A 19,873-nucleotide genomic window follows, 5' to 3' on the forward strand; every position below is an offset into this window, starting at 1 on the left:
TTAATTCAATTCAATATTTGCATTTATAACATATTGAAAACAAAATATACAAAATTATACAAAAATATTAAACAATGTTTAAAGTACAAGGTGGAGAATCTATAATATAAATACATTAAATAGACAGGAACTCTACTCATTCATAACCCAGGCCCAACTGTCTTATTGTATGCATCATTAACAGCAGCAGAGAATTTCTAAATGACTGATTTTGGTACTTTGGACACTTTTTAAGGTCAAAAACCACTTTCCAGAACGCAGAGTTTAGTGGACGACAATTTTAAAAATGGCACTTTCACTCAGGAGATTTTAGTTACGCGTGTATTTCACTACAGTGAAGTGCTTTTAGGTAAGAATGTGTGTATTTATGTTGATTTTCTTTTCTTCCAGTGATTCAGATGTGTGGCCCTCTGCTCCGGCCCTTCAAAAAGAACACAAAGTCAACCCAGCTACATCCTGTGTGAGCTGAATGGGGCTGTAGATGTTCTGGTTCTGTTCAGGTATAGTGCGTGCTTCACGGCAGCACCACGTGGTTCTTCAGCCACCCTCCGATCTCGTTCTCGTTCCTCCTGATCCATTCGATGTTGTTCCTCACTCTCTCCAGCGCCTGCTTCCGGGACATCTCCCCAGCACCAGCATTCGGCGTTTTATTGAAGAAATGCTCCATCTACAAGAGCAGCATGTAGAGACATGATTATTTAACTCTACTTTAAGAAAGTTTTTTTGTGCAGTACTTCCTTAATAAAGACTAATCACAACTGTGCATTTTACTGTGAAGACAAATTTACATCTACCTGCTCTTCAGTCCAGCAAAAGATATGCAGGAAAACTTCCTTAAAACCAAACATTTTAAACTAATAAGCTAAACAGACACCAGTATTTTTTGGATAATCACAACCAAAGTGCAGTGCTAACCTTCCACAGCTGCGACTCTGTGTTGTATTTGGTGCTGATTTGGCCCAGCAGACGACCAAGGTTTCTGTCATTGATGGTGTACCTGTTCAAAAAGAAAACCAACTATTATGATCAGCAAAATACAGAAGGACCATTGGAATTGTCAACGTACTGACAATATGTCTTCATACTGCAACGTGAGCTGGCCTTTGTCCTGCATAACGTCCATGATTGTCATAAACCATATCCTGTCATTTTGGTTAAATACTGTCCAGAACACTGAATTAAATAACCAGGGAGCCCAGATGTCACTGTATCTGGGGTGGAAAAGCCATCTGACTATTTACAGAGCAACAAGCAAGTAGTTTTGTAGTGCGCTTCACATCTCAGAGTCTGTCTTTTCAATGACACACACATATTTTTTATCCATGTCTTGTAACCAAGGCTTGGTCTGTAATCCCACTGAAACCCTTCCCTTACCCAACAGCCAAAAATAAACACACAGGTACTTCTTTAACTGCTTCTCCAGTGTTTATTCATCTGCAAATGTACATTTACTGCCACTAGACAATTTCATTGCTAACCTTTAGTCCCTCTGCTGTGATCGCCAGCACATGATGCAGTGCTTCTGCATCTCGATGATGGAAAACAGATCAGGAATATTCACATACGGGAGGGCGACTGGATGAATATTCGCCTATCGACGATGGGGTGAATCTGTCCTAGTTGTGCTAATTTTTGGGGCAATATTTGTCATATAAATTTGCTAATGAAATGGTCTGTTAAGAAACGAGAGGAGGTGGGAATGGGGGATGAATGTATCGCCAAATGCTGGTTGATGGGCTGCTGGTGCCAGGTTGGAAATTTTTAACAACCCTATTTTCACGCACATCAAAGGAAAAACCGCAGACTACACATGTGGCTGCGCTTTTGCCGCTGAAACTTTGAAATGCACAGACAAGACGGATCCTATAAAAGCAGATGCCTCAGCGTGGCATGAATGAACGTGATGCTAACGTGACGTTTGTGGTCTAGACAGGAGGTCACCCCAGACTCAAACCCTCGCTACCCAGGTCAGGACTCAGGTCTCTCAGAGGACCACAATCTCCTCTCTACAGAGACTTCAAAGCTAAACTAGGAGGCTGGGTGTAAATAGCATGGGTGTAAATAGCATGTGACTATTCTAACTTGGGTGCAAATATACTTATTCCCTATTTTCCCCTGTAATGTTAATCTTGTTCAAATGGGATTTTCAGAACAAGTAGTCTGGAAACTTAAAACATGGTAACATGACCACATGTCAGTATAGTGTTTACTGTTACTGTCGGCTGTGGTTGTTGCCCCATCTGTTTGTCAGCTCATAGACTTGTTGCACTGACCTGTTGACCAGGTAGTCCCAGTTGAGTGTGGTCCAGTCCCAGGCCATGCTCTCTCCCAGTGGGTTGTAGGACACGTATCGCACCACAGTGAACAGATCCTGACTCCTAAACACGCTCTCATCTTTAGTAGCCTCCAGGAGCCTGTCGGACAGACCGAAGGTTATTCTCTCCACATATTTACTCTTTATCATGAATTTAAAGCTGCACTCAATGAGACCTGTAAGTGTAAAATCCAGTCATATTATAAGACAAAGTGGTGTTGAAAGTTATTATATAAGTTTTGTTTGTCTGTCAGGTCAGTGTTGTGTAAAGATGACAAAGATGTTTGAATTACTTGGAGAGGAGTGCAACGTTCTCCACAGACGCCAGTCCGTACAGCAGCTTGTCCTTCTCCTGAGCCAAAGAAGTGTCTTTGTACCTCTGGAACATGATGTTCCATTTGTCCTCAGTGCCTGAGTTCTTCATGCCGTATCGATAGACCAGCAGCCTCAGGTTCACCGCTACACTGCTGCAGGTGACAAGGTCAAGAAATGTTCATGTCAGGTTTATAAAGATTAAAATATCATTGGAAAACCAGAGAAATAATTAATACTTTGTTACTGTACTTAAGTAGAGTTTTCAGGTATCTGTGCTTTAGTTGAGTATTTAGTTTTCTAACAATGTTTTGCTTTGACAGGTTCATTACTATAGTTTTAATGTTTAATTTAAGAAGAATTATTGATTATTTTTATTTTGCATCAGTGTGCGCTGCTTTCCCAACATCCATAAAATACGTAACAACATAAAAAGACAAAAACAACGTGACAAGATTAAAACAACATAAAAGACAAGACAAACGATGTGAAAGAGGTAACAAGACAAATTGATGGAAAGACATAACAAGACGAAAATAACATAAAAGACGTAACGACGATGTGAAGGACATAAGAAAACATAAATTATATAAAAGAGGCAAAATACAACAACAACATAACAAGATGAAAATGACACAAGACAAAAATGACAAAAAAGACATAAAACAAAAAGGATGTAGGAGACATATTGGGACCAAAAAAAAGTGTAGCAACAGAAAAACAATGTAAAAGTTGTAAAAAACATCATAACAGTTCAAAAATAATGTGACAAAACCAAAACAACATAAAAGATGTAACGAGACAAAAACAGCGTATGTATGTAAAAAGGTGAAAAATATGTTAAAGACCAAGCAAGTCAAAATGATCAAAGACGTAAAACAAGACAAAACCGACGTAAAAGACAGGATGGGAGACTACCGTGGTGAAAAGGTGAGGAACAGTTCACTTTGCACAGAAACAGTCAATAGAAATGTCCATCAGAGGACGACTTTTTACTTTTACACTTTGAGTACATTTCAGAGCCTGTACTTTTTTCCCTTTTACTGCAGTAAAGAAGATGAATCGGTTCTTCTGTTTTTACAAGAGTCTTATTTTTACAAAAGTATCTGCACTTCTACTTGAGTAAAGAATGTGTGGACTTTTGCCACCTCTGTGTGAAACAATAGGTTGGCATTACGTTTCTTTCATGAATCCAATCTAAAAATTAATCTTGATGTCATGTAGTCTTTTACTCTGCTGATTATACACATGACGGATGAATATACACAATAATTAAGGTGCAGGTTTGTTACCACAGAATATTTTATTGTCTGGCTATAAGGAAAAATAATGACATAAATACTGGACTGGACTGGTGATACCTGAGAGTTCCATCAATCCACTGGTCAAAGAGACGGGAGGCTTCCTTCAGAGCCTCCTCATTTCCCATCTGGCACGCAATGCTGAGCACAGTCTCTCTCAGTAACCTGCCAAACACATCCAACGGTCACATGACAGGATCACCAACCACCCATTGGTTCCATGGGTGGTAATATACTTTACTTATAATTTACCAGCAATAATGTTGTCACTGTCATCAGGTTTACAGACTGTACATTGTAAAGGAGAGCAGGGAAAGATGTGGAATATGAAACTGTATAATTATACACTGATCCTTCTGTACCTCTCTATCTGTGTCCCTTCATCCTCCCATCCAAGTTTTGTTGCGATTGAATTCACATGCTCACGAAACAGTTTCTAGGGAAAAGAAAGAAATACATTGTTCTTAGTCAACACCACTGAACCATACAGAAACATGGGATTTCTGCTGTACCACTGCACAATAATGCACCATATGTATTTATAGCACCAGCTTTTTGATCTATATAAACAGTTACTTGGCCAAATGATCATATTTGTAGCTTGAAAACTGAGTTTCTGGTATGTTCCCTTTTGTATAAACTAAATTAAAACAAATTAAAACAATTTTAACACCATCATTTAACAAAAAAATAGTAAATAAAAGTGCAGAGAATGAAATAGCAAAAACCCAGTCATATTTAGTCTCGAGCCAGCCTGAAGATTTGAGGCTGTGCTCTGGCTTGTACATAGCCTGTTCATACAATCCCTAATAACAAATAACAACATTTATGCTACACTGACCTGCAGATCAGACATGAAAAGAATCATTTACTCAGATACTGGAAGATCATATTGTCATATTATATGTTGAGTAGAACAATAATTATTTTAGATACAGAAAAAGCATCCAGAACAATCAATATTATTTTTATTTTGGTTCTTTGCACAGTGCAATTCACTCTTGAATACCTACAGCATCATTATATCATTGACTTGATTTATGTTAAAATGTTGCATGTTGTGCAAAAAATACATTTGCGTTGCTGCATTTTCCTGAGGCGGTTAGATGAAAGTTTAGACCACAGATATACTTGACAAACTAGGGGGAATTATGAAGGAGGGATGCAGCTATCCATTATTTTAGTAATCAAGTATTCTACCAACTCTTCCAGTAATTAATCGAGAAATTGGATAAGAAATATTCTCTCTCTTTTGAAGTGTCAACGCAAAGAATTTGCATCACTGATTTTTTATAATCCTTGAGGAATACTTTAAGACCTGTTTTGACATTTGATATATGACAGCTGGAAGGATCAGCAGGCCCCTCACCTGAAACAATGGGTAGAGGGCATCATTGGCTGACAGCATGTCCCGAACATAGGCGATGGAGGAGGACACGCGGTCCCACACAATGTAGTCAGTCTCATTTGTTAGGTACTTGGTAAGGTTGAAGGCGTTTCCATAATCTATAACGTCCGCCCTGAAAAGTGAAATGAAACAGTATACACAATTTGTGTGTCTGATTTGCCACATGAATGTTCACACTGTGTGTTTTGGGGTGAAATCTCACCTTGCAAAAGCAAAAACATCATCGATGTAGCTTGTTCGATCAGCTGCATCAAACTCCTGTTTAAGAAAGAAAACAAATTGACACTGAAATGAGTTCTTTGAAAAACTTCCCAAAGAAATTACAGAATTTAGATGAAGCAGAGTATTTATATATCATAAAGGGTCATTTTTTGGCTCTGGTTGCCAGGTTCTTAGTCTTCTGCTCTGTACTAAGAAATGGACACCAAAAATAAATAGGAAGGTAACAGAGACTATAGAAACTGCTCTAAAATTTTAACTAATGTGCATATATCTGATAGTTTTAAATGTAACTGTGGGGACACAGACTAAACAGAAATGTTGATCATTAAATATGTCTTTCTTCTTTTGTAATCTGTTGTGCTGGCTCTCTTTTGTGTACACAAATAAACTGAAACATGGGAACAAATTGTATTCTGTAATTCTGTAATGTAATTGTATTCACCACCCAAAAGCATTTTATAAACTCGAGATGTTTTCTTCCAGATTAAATAACTGAATAATGACCCAGAGATCAGAGATCCCTTCACTATACAGACTTTTTTTTCTGTAGTTTCCTGTAAGATTTCATTATATGCTGATGATATACTTTTGTTTATGAGTGATCCATCAAAATCTGCTTTCGTTTACTGATGAATTTGGTCCGTTTTCTGGATGTAAGATTATCTTACTTATCATAACTTGAGAATAAAAAGTACAAGCGTGAGTGTGTTTGACTGCTGTAAACATTTATTTTGTAACTGTGACACAGCCAAAGCTGACAGAATATTTGGCAACTTTTGGACCTTTTGTATTGTTTGTATTGATGCCACAATAGGACAGTAGCATCCTAATCCAGTTACGACAGCTCTTAGGATTTCATATGTGAAAGGTGGCTCTAAATATTGAAATAATATGCTTATATCTGTCAGTTTTAAATGTAAGATGGGTTGAATTGGGTTTCAAATCTAAATACAGATCAGAAAATGTTTTAGGTAAGGTATCAATAGTGCGACAAAGATCTCAAGAGTAAAGCTGTGATATCTTGAGAAAAAAGCCTGTTAACAATGGTTACAATAAAACTGTATATATACCTAGAATAAAACTTGTAGAATTGTAATATTATAAGAGTAAAATAGTAATTGTAGGTGTTTAATGAAAAAGCACTATGAACATCAGGTGTAAACACAAAGGCAAGATCAGTTTGTTTATTATCCAGATAACACATCGGAATACAGATCTCATTTTAATATCAGGTGTAAATGGGGTGATAGATTACATGCATGTCACAACTCCATCACCATCTGACTGTGGTAATATATAAATATAATACATATTATATATTAATGTTATATTAATAGAGTAAAATGTTGGGCATATGTGTAATGACCAGTACAGAAAACTATTATTGAAACTCCACAGGCTACAGGTTACATTCTCTACTCATTCTGAAAAGTGGTGGAGTCCTAGACAGACATTGGTGTGTACATGTGGAGTGTGTGTGGAGTGTATATTTACCGAGTGGTTTGTCTGAAGCTGTTCACTGATGGTGTTCCACATGTCGTTGTCATGGTTGACTCTGTAGAATCCAATGTGATTATTGTTAATCTTCAGCAGCCCGTCCGCTGAGGGTGTGTAGTTACTGAGGACATGCTCTGAAAATCAACACAGTCATCAAGGGAATATTAGTGTGGAAGTGAAGCAGGTTAAAGTGGACATGTTGGCTGGAGCAGTCAGTGTCTGTTGTCACTGGCTCGCTTAAAAGCAGAATGTGGATTATGTTAATAATTACACAGTACTGAAGATGACTGTATTACCTGGGCTGCTCTTGTTAAACATCGCCAACATGTTCTTGTCACTTTTCACAGAGTGCCATTTGACTGGAATTGTCCACTTGTACCTGTAACAAAAATACTTTCATTGCATTTAATACACACACATACAAAATCTTTGCATCTTTAAAAAATGTGTTGTCATTTCATTTCTTAAAGCAACACTTGTCATCAGTCCTTTTAGCTCCGCTTTGGGCTCCAGCAACTCCTCAGGAAACAGCCTGCCTCTCTCTTTAGTTGATAAATGCTTCAAAATCGAAAGGTATTGAGGTCTGTTGTGCTGGCTCTCTATACGCTTATCTTGTGTGCATAAATCAACTGAAACATGAGGACAAATTGTATCTTGTGTGCACGCAAAAGCATTATAAACACTTGATGTAGTGAAACTTTTTCTTTCAGGTTTAATAACTCCCCATATCAGAGTAGTTGGTCTCTGTTAAGATAAAGAACAGAAAGACCCAGGGATCCCCTCACCATACAGGCTGTTTTTCTGTTAGATTTCATTATATGCAGATGATATACTTTTGTGTACGAGCAATCCATCAAAATCTATTCTAGTTCTAATCAACATCATTGATGGATTTAATCTGTGAAAGTGGAGGTTTGTATCTCTTTTGTGCCACTTACCCAAGAGGTGTAGAAGGCAGGCTAGCGTTGGCATTGGGGTCCAGGAGGAAACGCTTTTGGGTCAGCTTAGCATCCGTTGCTGAGACAGACAGGTCCAGCACAGGGTAACCCATCTGTTTGGTCCATGTATCCATCACCTCTGCAACCGGCAACTTACTCACCTGAGCACAGAGAGAAGAATATTCAGAGTAAGACAAACTCAGTGCTTCAGCTTACAGCAGCTACATCAGTCTCTGGCCTGACATGAAAAACAGGTATCCATCTTTTCACCTCACTTTCGTAAAGAAAGCAAATAAGCATTCTTTCCAAAAATGTTTAACTTTTCACTTAATAGTTGAGTATTAATGTGCTCTTGTACAAAAAGCGAGGATAAACGTGATGAAGGTGAAACATACATCGGCAAGTGCTGCCCAGAAGTTGGCTGTTTTGGCATTCTGGAAAGGGTAGTCCTGCAAATATTTCTGTTGAAACAGGAAGATAAAATTAGTTGCTGGAGCACTCAAAACTTTATTTACCATGAATCAAAAGTGCTACATCCATGTTACATATCTGTCATGAAGCTGCAACAGTCTGTGACTTACTCGACAGCCGTCTCTGAACAATTCTTTACCCATCCAGTCCTCCAGCATCCGGAGAATGGACGCTCCCTGGACAAAGTTTGATAAGTTTTTATTACAAACAGTATTTTTCTGCAGTTATCTTGTCTGTATCTTGTTGGTAATGTAGCTGTACCTTGCTGTATGAGATGGTATCAAACACAGAGGTGATCTCTGCTGGGGTCGACACATTCACAATGATCGGGTGAGAGGAGAGGAGGGCGTCGTCCACCATGACAGGAAGTACATCACTGATGATCATGATGTCTCGCTGTATACCAAAGGAGGACACAAGGCAAGTTTCAGGGTACTGAAGTCCTCAAAATGACTGGTCAATGGGACTGAAGGAGAACTCACCATGCCCCAGGTTGGCTCAGCTTTCTCCACGCCGACGTACTCGAAGAAACTGGCAAAGCCCTCATTAAGCCAGAGGTCATCCCACCAATCCATGGTCACAATGTTCCCAAACCACTGGAAAAAACACAAAATAAAACGTGACAAACGTCCTCTAAAGCGGCTCGATATCCAAGACAGCCTCATAAAGTGCCCTCTAGGGTTCCAATTCAGTAGACAAAACGTGATGAAGTGCATCACGACGTTAGTGCCCCACTGCACACCACAGCTGGTACCCCATACATCACCCCCAACACTTTTTGGAAGCCAGCAGTATTAAACAAATGTAGCACTATCTCATCTTTCTCTTGTTTTGATTGGAGCTTTACCAGCAGAAGGGTAAGAGTGCTTCAAACTTGTGAATGACAAGGGATCCCATTGACTTGAGGATAGAAAGTACCTTGCTTATTACTGACTGGAAAGTAATTGCATCAGTAATTGCAGAGCAGTAAAATGATTGAAGTAGCCTGAATCAAGATAGATCGAATAAGCACAATACCAGATAGGACCTTGGAAACATGGTAACCCACCCTTGCATGTGTTCTATTTCACTTTATACAGATTTAAGGTTTATTGTTCAGTTCATGTGAGAGGAGGGCCTCATAAAAGTTCTTGGAACATTATTTGTACATTATCATATTCAAATTGAACAACTACTGATCCCTAATTCCTGCAACTTTGAACAGTCCATAAAACTTTATTGACTGTCTCAAGGCCTCTTATCTCTATCATCAGCTGATATCCTGGAAACAAATGTGCACATTGTGTATCATAAAAAGCTTGAACAATAGGACAAAAGGGATTTTAAACATTTACAATTGTGAACTCTGAACTCTTTCTGCTGACATATCATTTCCAATGGCAAATCTTTCCATCCATGTAAGAAATAAAGATGTAAGCCATGGCATTGTTATAACACTCTTGGAATTTGACAAGATTCAGTTATTAATGCATATAATGCACATAAATTCTCACAACAATGCTACATCTGCAACCATTGTGTCTATGCATGGTGAAAAAATAATTAAACTGGATATTACTGGGGTTACTTACCAATGGTGTTCTTAGCTTTATTGTTTCCATATTGTTACTGGGAACACTAAACAATCTGAGCTACTGATTACCAGCATCATATATCTCTGTATGCTGATGACAGTCAGCTTTATGTTGGGAATTCTTTTGCGTTTCTACTACTCTGCAGTTAGCAGTTAATCAGATTAACTGCTAACTGCAGCTATTAGCATTTTATCTGGGTATATATGAATTGGTTTAATAGAGCTTCATCGCCTCTCAATTATGTTAGAAGTAACTTAAAATAAGTTTCTAACATTGTGAGAATAAACCTGACTTTTATTGCTAAATGATGTTGATATGGATGACATCAATTAAGCATTCAATTAAGTCACATATTTCTAATATTTAAAAGTTTAATCATTTTTTTAGTTTTATAGTGTTTGTTTTAAGTTTCCACTAGCAGAAATGTTCTGGTTGACTGAATTCGCTGATTTTAAACTTCATCTTTTGATTTTGGTTCTCTGGTCCCTCAATTTTTGGCTGGACTTTTTGCCTCTATAGAGAGGGTGGCAATATTTTATCCTGAAATTTAAAGGCTTCATCCTGGAACATTTCAAGGTGGGCTAACCCCAGCTTTAGCGCAGGGCTTGCTGGCCCTGCTGTGGGAGCAGGGTTAGCCCTGAGTTTGCTGGATTATTCTTGGAAAATAGGCTAAACTTGGGGCTAAAAGGTGCCAGTGTCAAATGGGGTTCAAGAGTAGTCTAGTCACGTCAATCTAGGAATCACATGTTCCAACAGACATTAAGCCCAGGGCTAGTTGAAGTGCAGTGTGTTTCATAAAGCACTGAGTGTAGGTTAACCTTGGGTTAATGTGTGCACGAAAGCATCTAAGTTATCCCAGAGTCAACTGTTAGAACATGCAGTGTGGCAGCTCTATAAATAACAAAGTGCCTCTAGTTCACTATGAAATAGGATGGAATTGATATAAGTATTTTCAAAATTGTTTGAGTATATTAAGCAGTTTATATTCCACCACTGCATTCAAGTTCTAAATAAATGCAACACAACCAAATGAAAAAAAGTCTTGCATGTGACTAGGTAATGAGTAAGTATATAGCGGTACCTGGTGAACCAGTTCGTGGGCGATGACACTGGCCACTCGCTGCTTGTTGTAGGATGACGACTGGTTCTCATCATACAGCAGGTTGGTCTCCCTGTAGGTGATGAGGCCCCAGTTCTCCATGGCACCAGTCCCAAAGTCAGGGATGGCTATCTTATCTGGATCAAACACACACACACACACACACAGAGTCAACTGAAGCAAGCATTTATCATGTGTTTTATTGCATTATTGCCTCTTTATTCTTGTGAGATAGCAAGATCGTATCTTAACAACCACTTGTAAATATTGCCATCAAAGTTAGAGTGGGTATTTGTCATCCCACAAGAATAATATAAAACTAATCTTAAGCAATCACCTAATCTTTCTTCCCACCATGATTAAAATGTTTGTCTAAACATACCCAGTTTTGAGATGGAGTAATTCATGTTGAAATATTCCTCAAAGTGGTCAAAGATGACTTTGGTTGTGTTGGCTGCATATTCTGCGGTTGTTAACTGGCTTGGCTGGGCATAAATCCTCAGCTGTAAATGCAGAGGAAGACAAAACACACACGTGTTCATGTACTGGCATGTGTCCGACAATATGAATCTTATAATATAAGTCAATTTCAAATCTTTTCATCAATATTTGTTGTAAAGTCTTGGCACTGATAGTAAATGGTAAACTCACAGGAATTCCTCGGGCAGAAGTTCTTTCCAGAAATTTAAACTGGTGCACAGCAAAACATACCAAATAGGTACTCATTGGAACAGACTTCTCAAAGGAGGTCTTCAGTTTATTGCCAGGCAGTGGTTCGGGGTTGCCCTGGAGAGTCAGAGGAAAAGGCTAATGGGTTAATGTGGATGTCACTCAGACTATGGAGCTGGGTGGATCCCTTGGCCCCAAAACAGAGGCACAAGATTGATCCTCTGCTGTTAGTATTCAGAGTGTTCGCTCCAAGCCTGGCTTCCTCTTGCTTTGTTTTTTTCCCCCAACTTGATCATGGGAAAGTTTGAGAAATGATGCTCCTTCCACCTACAACAATCAGTCCAACTGGGTTGTGAAATGTTTCATTAGTAAATACAAGGAACTCATAGCAGTAATTATTAGAAGTTATTAATGGAGCTGTTGAGGACTTTTGAGGATTAATGCTAAGTTTATTGGATCACCCATGAAAAACTTTGATGATGAAGCCCCACTCACTAAATAATTAATAAAAAAAAGGCAAAAAAGTTAAGCTAAAAAAGCATTGCTGTTATAGACTTGTAATTAAGGCTGGGTACCATTGACATTTTAAGTGATATTGGTACCAAATTCCAGGTACCAGGTACCGTTTCAATACTTAACTGTATCTGTGATAACAAAAATATAACTTCAGTTGTAAAATAATCCAGACTTCTCAATTTTATCATTATTACATAACATTTTACACACCACACAAAATGAATTCCCTCCCTACCTCCAGTCTGTCACAAGGACATTAACATTGTTGTTTGTGTCTCAGAAGAAGCACACATGAAATCCTTGTGTACATAGTGTGCAATTCATGTACTACTGGTTTCATACTAAGGTTTCATACATATAAATCTCACAATACTGGTTTAGCATACCTAATAGCATGTTGGTAAAAAAAATTTGAGATGCAGCCAGTGGCTGAATGTTGCTAATGCTGTGCTAGTAGAAATGCTAAACTAACATCAAACAAGACAGTAAAAGAACCCAATCATCTCCAACAACAACAATTTATCTAACAAGCTAATTGATCACCTGAAGACGTCAGTGTCTCACTTACAGTTTGGTCGTCCATGGAGGGTTCATCTTTGGCACTGGCTACAGGTGTGTTAACATTAACTGAGGCTAACTGAGGATCAAACGCCCTAAAAGCTTCCATCGATGCTTTCAGTGCATGTTCTGCCATTTAGAGCAATGGGTGTACTTCAAAACACAAGCATCAGACGCTTTTAGAACGTTTTGGCCTTAAGAAATATTTTGTGTTTGAGCACGTTGTATTTTGCATGTCAAATAATGCAGCAAGTGTTGTCTCCATCACATTTGGACAGAGGTTTATACTGCAGTTCTCTAACCCAGATGCGTTCTGTGGTCCCAAAATTTGGCAGATTGATTAAACGTGAAACAGTACTCAGTGGTTTTGATGTAATTAGATCGGTACCCTTGAAATTATCAAGTTAATACCCAACTTTACTTTTCATCAGCTGTAGAGCTGTTAGCGCTTGTACTACAGTGTTATAAATGTAATGTAGTATATATGATAATTAAGATGTAATTAAAACGTTATGTTGTTAAATAAGCCCTGTTTAATACTATGGCAAAAAAAATCATACTTGGATAAACAAAGAGGTTTGACTTATGCTTTGTTGTTTGTAATCTGTGCAACACTCACTCACACACTCAGACCACACATAAGTGCTACATAAATGCTTACATTATGCAACCTTCGCTGTTTTGTATAGATATTTATCTTATATATTAGTGTTGTGTGTATATATGTTAATATTTTTCTTTTTTCAGTATTGTATATTTTATTTTAAAAAAGCACATTATCACATTATCATTATCGTTACGTATTTTATTACTTGTTATTCTGTTACTTACTTACTGTTATTTTTTATATTGTAACATTCCGGTCAAAGTTTTTCATTCGATTGTACTTGTATAACCAGTGTGACATCTTGTATAGTACAGTATATTTTGTTTTTACAAGAGAGAAGGATTGGACAAATCTAACTGTTTAGTGAACAGTGACGATAGGCTGCATCAGTTAAACTGGACCTTGACCAATCCATACAAATTGAACCTCTTTTGGCTTAAGCAAAATAATGTCTGCTTTGTGACTTTAATGCTCACCCAAGGAAAACAGCAATAAAAATGTCCTGGTGTGTATTTAGATATGTATAGTGTTGTTATTCATGTCCTACCATTTGCGGCATGTTGGACAAAGCTCCATATTTTTCGTCATGAGTGATGGAGATGTTGTAGGTGGCCTTCTTGTTGGGTTCATCGAAGCAGGGGAAGGACTTGCGAGCATCAGTTGGCTCATGATCAGTTGCAGCAATCTTTCTGGCAATCAAAGGAAGGACAGATTATTGCAGAGATCGTTTGAGACCAGCTGCTTTTTCCCCCCGATAGTCTTTCACCCCAACAATTGCTTACATTTATACTCTACAACAAAGTGAAATAGTTCCAGATGCATATTTGTCACCTCTGATTGAAACCACATCTGGTATTTTGCATTAATTAGATCAAGCCTGATCCCTACTGCTGAAAATAAAAGCATCATTTTGTCACACTGTGCACACACCAGACTCAACTAGGGCAGCATTTACTATTACAACACCTAAACTTTAAAGTGATACTCTGTCCAAATCTGTGTTTTGCGTAACTCCAGAGACTTGAAATGTGGCTTGAATTCGTTCCTACTCTACCCCTCCTTCTGTAGTGTAATCCACATCTGTGCTGGCTTGGTATGAATGAGGTTTTGTATTTAGCTGATGGAGCAAATATTTGGAACATACACGGATAAAGTGGATTATGTCTCTGGAGTGGTTGGAAAAGCTTCCATGAAAGTTTTGGTCATTTTCTCTGCAGTCTAAACAAGTGTCATGATTGTAATCAATTGTAAGTGGCATGTATCCAAGCTGAGCCCAGCAGCTGCTCACCATGAATCAGGTACCTATAGCTGAAGATTCTGGTCAGAGTATCACATTAAATCAAAATCTAACTTATCATTAATTAAAAAAAAAAACTAAACCATTATTAAATTCAGCTCTTACTCTTATTTGAGTAAACAACCCCAACTCAAGGTCCACTTAAAGCTCTTCCTGGAGCTTCCCACTGAGCTTGCTCATAGAAATGGATCATGTAACAGCTCAGTAGCTATTTGATTTCAACCATAGCATCTCCATGACAACTGAGCCAAGTCCATTCACTGATGAAGACCCTGTTAAACTCCAGTAAGAGCCTCTAAGTGTCCTTTCACACCTACCTCTCTTGGGCCAGACTTTCTGACTTTTCAGTTTGATCCAAACCAAAATCACAGGTGCGAAACCTCCCCTGGACCATGGTCCAGGCCAAACAGCCTAACCTTGGTCTGACTGAAAAATGTGGTCTTGGCCCAGATAAAATTGAACAATAGTTCAGTTTGTTTCTAGTGCAAAAACTGTTTTTTTCTGAATGGTCTTGACTTTTGAACTGGAACTGGAAAAAGGATAAACAACGCAACAAAACAAAAGTTGGTGGCAGATGTTTGATTGACGTTTTGTTAGTTGTAAAATACTTAGAAAATTTCAAACACTTTTCACTTATTTTCAAAGAGGATGGGAGAGAGAGAAGAATTAAATTCAACTGACAACACACCAGCATTGGACACACACTCGTCTATGAACCAATCAATGTCAAGTATAGGGAGGTAGGTGATGATGAATGGATGTACATTAGGAATGGACTGCGTAGTTCTTTAGTGCACTCAAATACAACCAAACCTTGAGTCAGCACTGACTTGTCAAATTACTATTTCCAAGTGCAAGAATGAACCTTGAAGCTCGCACTTTAAAAGTTTCAGATTGAAAGATTGCACGTCACTTTTTGTTTGATGAAAATGTGTGGAATTAAAGTGTTCCAACCAACTTAAAGATTGTGTAAAGCACCAATGAGTGTGTCCACTTTCAGTGTCAAACACCACTGCAACCTGAAAACAACCTGAAACACGGTGACAGGATGGTATTTTTATTTTTTTTTTCTGTGTCGGGTTATTGGAACTGAAGTGAGCTGAAGTGAACTGCTGGACTGATTTGGACTGAGAGAGTTGCTGACGGTACATTAAAAACTGATCGTTAGGGAGGGAGAGGGGAGGGGGAGGCGGCATCGTTCGTGTGTCGGTTCATGGGGCTTATATAGTGTTGGGGGACCAAGGCTACGACATGTCCCTGAGTCATGTTTCAGGTCCAACTCCACAATTCAGTATTATATAGTTCTCAGTCTTCATGTTTTCAACAGCTATTTCCTAACATGTATAATGTGTTCAGAAAAACTCAGTTTTTTCCTTTACACAGTCTTAAAATAGTCATTAGAATGATTTATTAATATGCTGACTTGGAGTTAATGATAGATGATTAATGCACAAATAGCCATGGCTGTAACTTCACAGATCACTGAGATACCTGGTCTGGTTTCAGCACCTTGCCAGAATGATAAAGTGGCCTCCTGGATTCCACTGATCAGAGCAACTTTTGCCTGATTTTTAGGCCCTTTTTTAATGTTATAACTGAACTTTGCTGAAGTTTGGTTTTATTGTTACTTCAGATATAAAGAGGGGGAAAATTTGGAGAGAGTGGGACTCAATCCTTGGATACTGAAAACACCTTCGTAAACACAGTCAGAGAAACTCTAAATGTTTTTGGAGCGCTTCCACACTGATGTTTTCGATAAATTTGATGGACTGTTGCCCTGGCAGCAGGAGAATACTGTAGATGTGGGTGATGCAAACTCCTGCAGCGACCAGTAGCAAGTCTGACTTTGTGTTGAAAAGGTAAAGCTAAAATAGCTCAGAGTTCTCTTAATGGTAATCAAATCACACATTTTTAAACCATAATTCTTTTTTTGCTTTGATTTAGAAGGGCTACAGAGTTGACATGTTATGATTGAGACATGATTTTAATAATTTTATCATCCTGTATCCAGTCTGCAAAAATCGTTCCCCTTGGAGGTCAAATACAGATGAAAGTGATAACTGAAATCTGATACAGCGATATCATTTCACGGAACGTCTGACTCCATCTTGTGAATGATGTTTTTGGACTTCTTACACAGGTCATTCTCACAATGATTTATGGCAGACTTTATCACTGTACCTCCATTTATTCCTCTGTCTGCAGCTGGTGTACAATGCTGCTGCCAGACTATAAACATGCTGTAATATACCAACATCAATCCTCATCTATCACCACTGGTTGCTTATGAGTTTTAGGATTTTGGCCCTGTTTTATAAAACTTTTGGCTTATTGGATTACTCCTCTGATAAGTCAACCCCGGACATGCCTGGTGTTGTATCCACAAATCCTGCTGGTGTAAAGAGTTGCTCCAAGAATTTCTAAGAATTTACTCATAAAGTTAAGACAAATGAAAAAAAAAAAAAAAAAAGATCTTAGCCCTCAAAAGAGCTCCTAAGGTGATATAGTATAAAATTTGATCGTGGCTCATAAGATGTTGAAGAGCAGCACGCAGCTGTGAGTTGGTTTATAATGAGCGATGGTGACAGAGAAGGTCAGGAGCAAACAAAAAGTCATCATATTCAAGTACAGCCATAAATCATCTGTTACCTGATCTAAATGAGCCGCAAATGTGTATTTATGTTTGGAACACGTGCAGAGAGTGAGCAAAACAACTCTAAACTGTGTTATTAATGTGGCTGCTGAAGAAAAGACGCTTTGTTAATGAACCATGATGTCGTGTCCGAGGCAATAATGTCAGTAATTTTGAGTAAAATACAGACTTTACTTGCACACGTTCTAAATCATATGAGGTCTCCTGGTAATACAGATAACAGTTAACAGTTAAATTAAGAACATGAAATACATGATACAAAATATGTGATCGTGTTAATGCTTTTGTAGCTTGAAAGTTACTGAAAGGAAAATTTGAGGGATTAAAGTAGTTACATCCCTCTGTTTTAATCATTATTTGGAAAAAAGTAACATAAAAAAAGAGTCAATTACTAGCTTTTTTCAGAACTTTCAACCACTTGCACTTCATACCTGTACTATCGTTCAACATGCTTTTGTGAGAGAGCCTCCTACTACGTAACCATGGTAACCCGTGGTAACACACACTGCATTGCATTGTGGGATATTTATGCTTGTGTAGTGTTCAGGGCTTACATGCTGTATCATTTCTCTGTAAATAGTATGCACCTTGTGTACTGTTAGTTTCATACTAAGGTTTTCAGAGGTGGGAAGTAACTAAGTACAAAGACTTTGTTACTATACTCATGTTGATTTTTCAGGTATCTGTACTTTACTTGAGTATTTTTTTTTTTTGACAACTTTTTAGTTTTACTTCCTACATTTTCCTACAAATATCTGTACTTTATTCTCCTTACATTTTCAAAGCAGGCTCATTACTTTAGTTTTAATGTATTTGAGGGGAATTACTGATTATTTTTATTTTGAATCATTACGTGCCACCTTCCCAACATCAAGACTGATTTCAACCTAAATGGATAAAACAATAACACAGAACATACGAGTCTTCTGTGTTTCCATCGGTGCATATTAGACACGACAGATTTAACAAATAAAAAACGAGACATAACAAGATGAAAATGGTGTAAAAGACAAAAGACAGTCAAAAAAAGAACAGAAAAAGACATATGACAAAAACAATGTAACAAAACAAAAAATTAAGTAAAAGATGCAACAAGTTAGACAAAAAGATGTGAAAGAGGTAACAACAAATATTACATAAAATACCTTAAAGACTTAAAAGACATAACAAGAAAAAAAGGAAGTAACAAGATGAAAGATGTAAAAGACATAACAAAACTGTGAAAGACATAAGATAAAAAAAGACATTAAAAAAAATGTTAAGACAAAAACTACGTAATGAGATGAAACAATTGGCATTAATGTCCTTCAGATGGATGCTTCTTACTTTAATACAGTGACTCTGTACTTTTACTTGAGCAAAGAATCAGTAATTCTACTTTTACCAGAGACTTTTTTACACAAGTATCTGTAACTTTACTGAGTACAGAATGTGTGTACTTTTGTCACCTCTGAGGGTTATGGACATATTTTAAATTAAAAAAAAGAAACAATATACAGTTTTAGTATTTTTGTTTTGTTGATAAAGGAGTATGTTATGCATATGTTCTTTATGACAGGATTGAATCAAATCAAAGAACTTACTTGGTGACCCCCTCCTCGGTGTAGATGACCCTGTAGAATCCCACCACAGAGCCGTTGAGCCAGCCCTGGAAGTCCAGGCTGAGCACATAGACCTCTCCTTGGCCGGTGACGGGCAGCTCCTCGGCGGCCTCCGTCACCACATACTGCTGATCTTTGTATTCGAAGCAGCTCTTCACAGCCAACTCCTTCTGACCCCCGTTGCTGCTCAGCATCTTCAGCCTGGGCACCTCGCTGACGAACGTCTCCCTGATGTGGAGCCACAGATGGCGGGTAGGTTTGGTGACCTCCACGTGCACGTCCACGGTGCCAGTGTAGGTGTCGTCGTCCAGGTTCGGCTCCAGGTGCAGGTCATAGTGGACCGGCTTCACATAGTCGGGCAGGCGGAAATTCTTCCAGTCCCCACTGGAGTCAGTGGAGGGCTTGCAGGCCCCCCTGCCAGGCGGAGGAGGGGGCTGTGTTGTGGGGGCTTTCGTGGTGGTGGGGCTAGGAGTGTTGCTGGTGCTGGTGTCTGACCTGGAGAGGCCCACCCCAAGGCCCACCGCCAAAGAACACACCACCACCGTCACACAGATGATGACGACATGCTTAGTGCGGATGCAGTAACGCTTCTCCTGTTTCTCAAAGTCCAGACTCTCAACCATGACTTCCAACCCTGAAAACCTCACTTCACTGCACTAAAACACGGCTCACTCCAAGCACACTGGTCTGAGGCTGACCTGAAGTCACAGCTACAGTATTAAGATCAGCTGTGTGAGCTGATTCAAGCTTGCCTCTGCTGTGCCGAGGGGTGGAGAGAAGAAGAAAGAGGAGGAGAAGTGAGAAGAGGAAATCTGTCAGACAGAGAGAGTTTCACA

General features: G+C 38.6%; 1 protein-coding gene across 1 annotated transcript; it reads right to left on the reverse strand.

The window, feature by feature from the left end:
* On the reverse strand, nt 1-19,873 carry enpep (glutamyl aminopeptidase). Its single transcript, XM_084742369.1, has 20 exons — nt 19,020-19,873; nt 14,034-14,175; nt 11,788-11,922; nt 11,519-11,639; nt 11,119-11,273; nt 8,946-9,059; nt 8,725-8,859; nt 8,574-8,639; nt 8,388-8,453; nt 7,993-8,153; nt 7,351-7,433; nt 7,052-7,188; nt 5,538-5,593; nt 5,297-5,447; nt 4,290-4,363; nt 3,988-4,092; nt 2,608-2,781; nt 2,274-2,414; nt 916-997; nt 1-667 (listed from the first exon to the last, which is right to left on the reverse strand). Exons 1-20 carry the CDS (start codon nt 19,658-19,660, stop codon nt 515-517), a joined length of 2,892 nt encoding a protein of 963 aa, XP_084598495.1. The 5' UTR covers nt 19,661-19,873; the 3' UTR covers nt 1-514.

The sequence above is a fragment of the Lutjanus erythropterus genome, chromosome 18 (genome assembly GCF_056507025.1).
Source record: "Lutjanus erythropterus isolate fLutEry1 chromosome 18, fLutEry1.hap2, whole genome shotgun sequence".
Lineage (NCBI taxonomy): Eukaryota > Metazoa > Chordata > Actinopteri > Lutjaniformes > Lutjanidae > Lutjanus > Lutjanus erythropterus.

Bases quoted from the DNA above. Each gene is read 5' to 3' on its own strand.
- enpep (XM_084742369.1), bottom strand. From the start codon at position 19,660: ATGGTTGAGAGTCTGGACTTTGAGAAACAGGAGAAGCGTTACTGCATC. The intron at 7,189-7,350 runs GTAATACAGTCA...GTTGATTTTCAG, and splicing joins GTTTAACAAGAGCAGCCCAG to AGCATGTCCTCAGTAACTAC. The intron at 5,448-5,537 runs GTGAGATTTCAC...TTCACTTTTCAG, and splicing joins GATGTTTTTGCTTTTGCAAG to GGCGGACGTTATAGATTATG.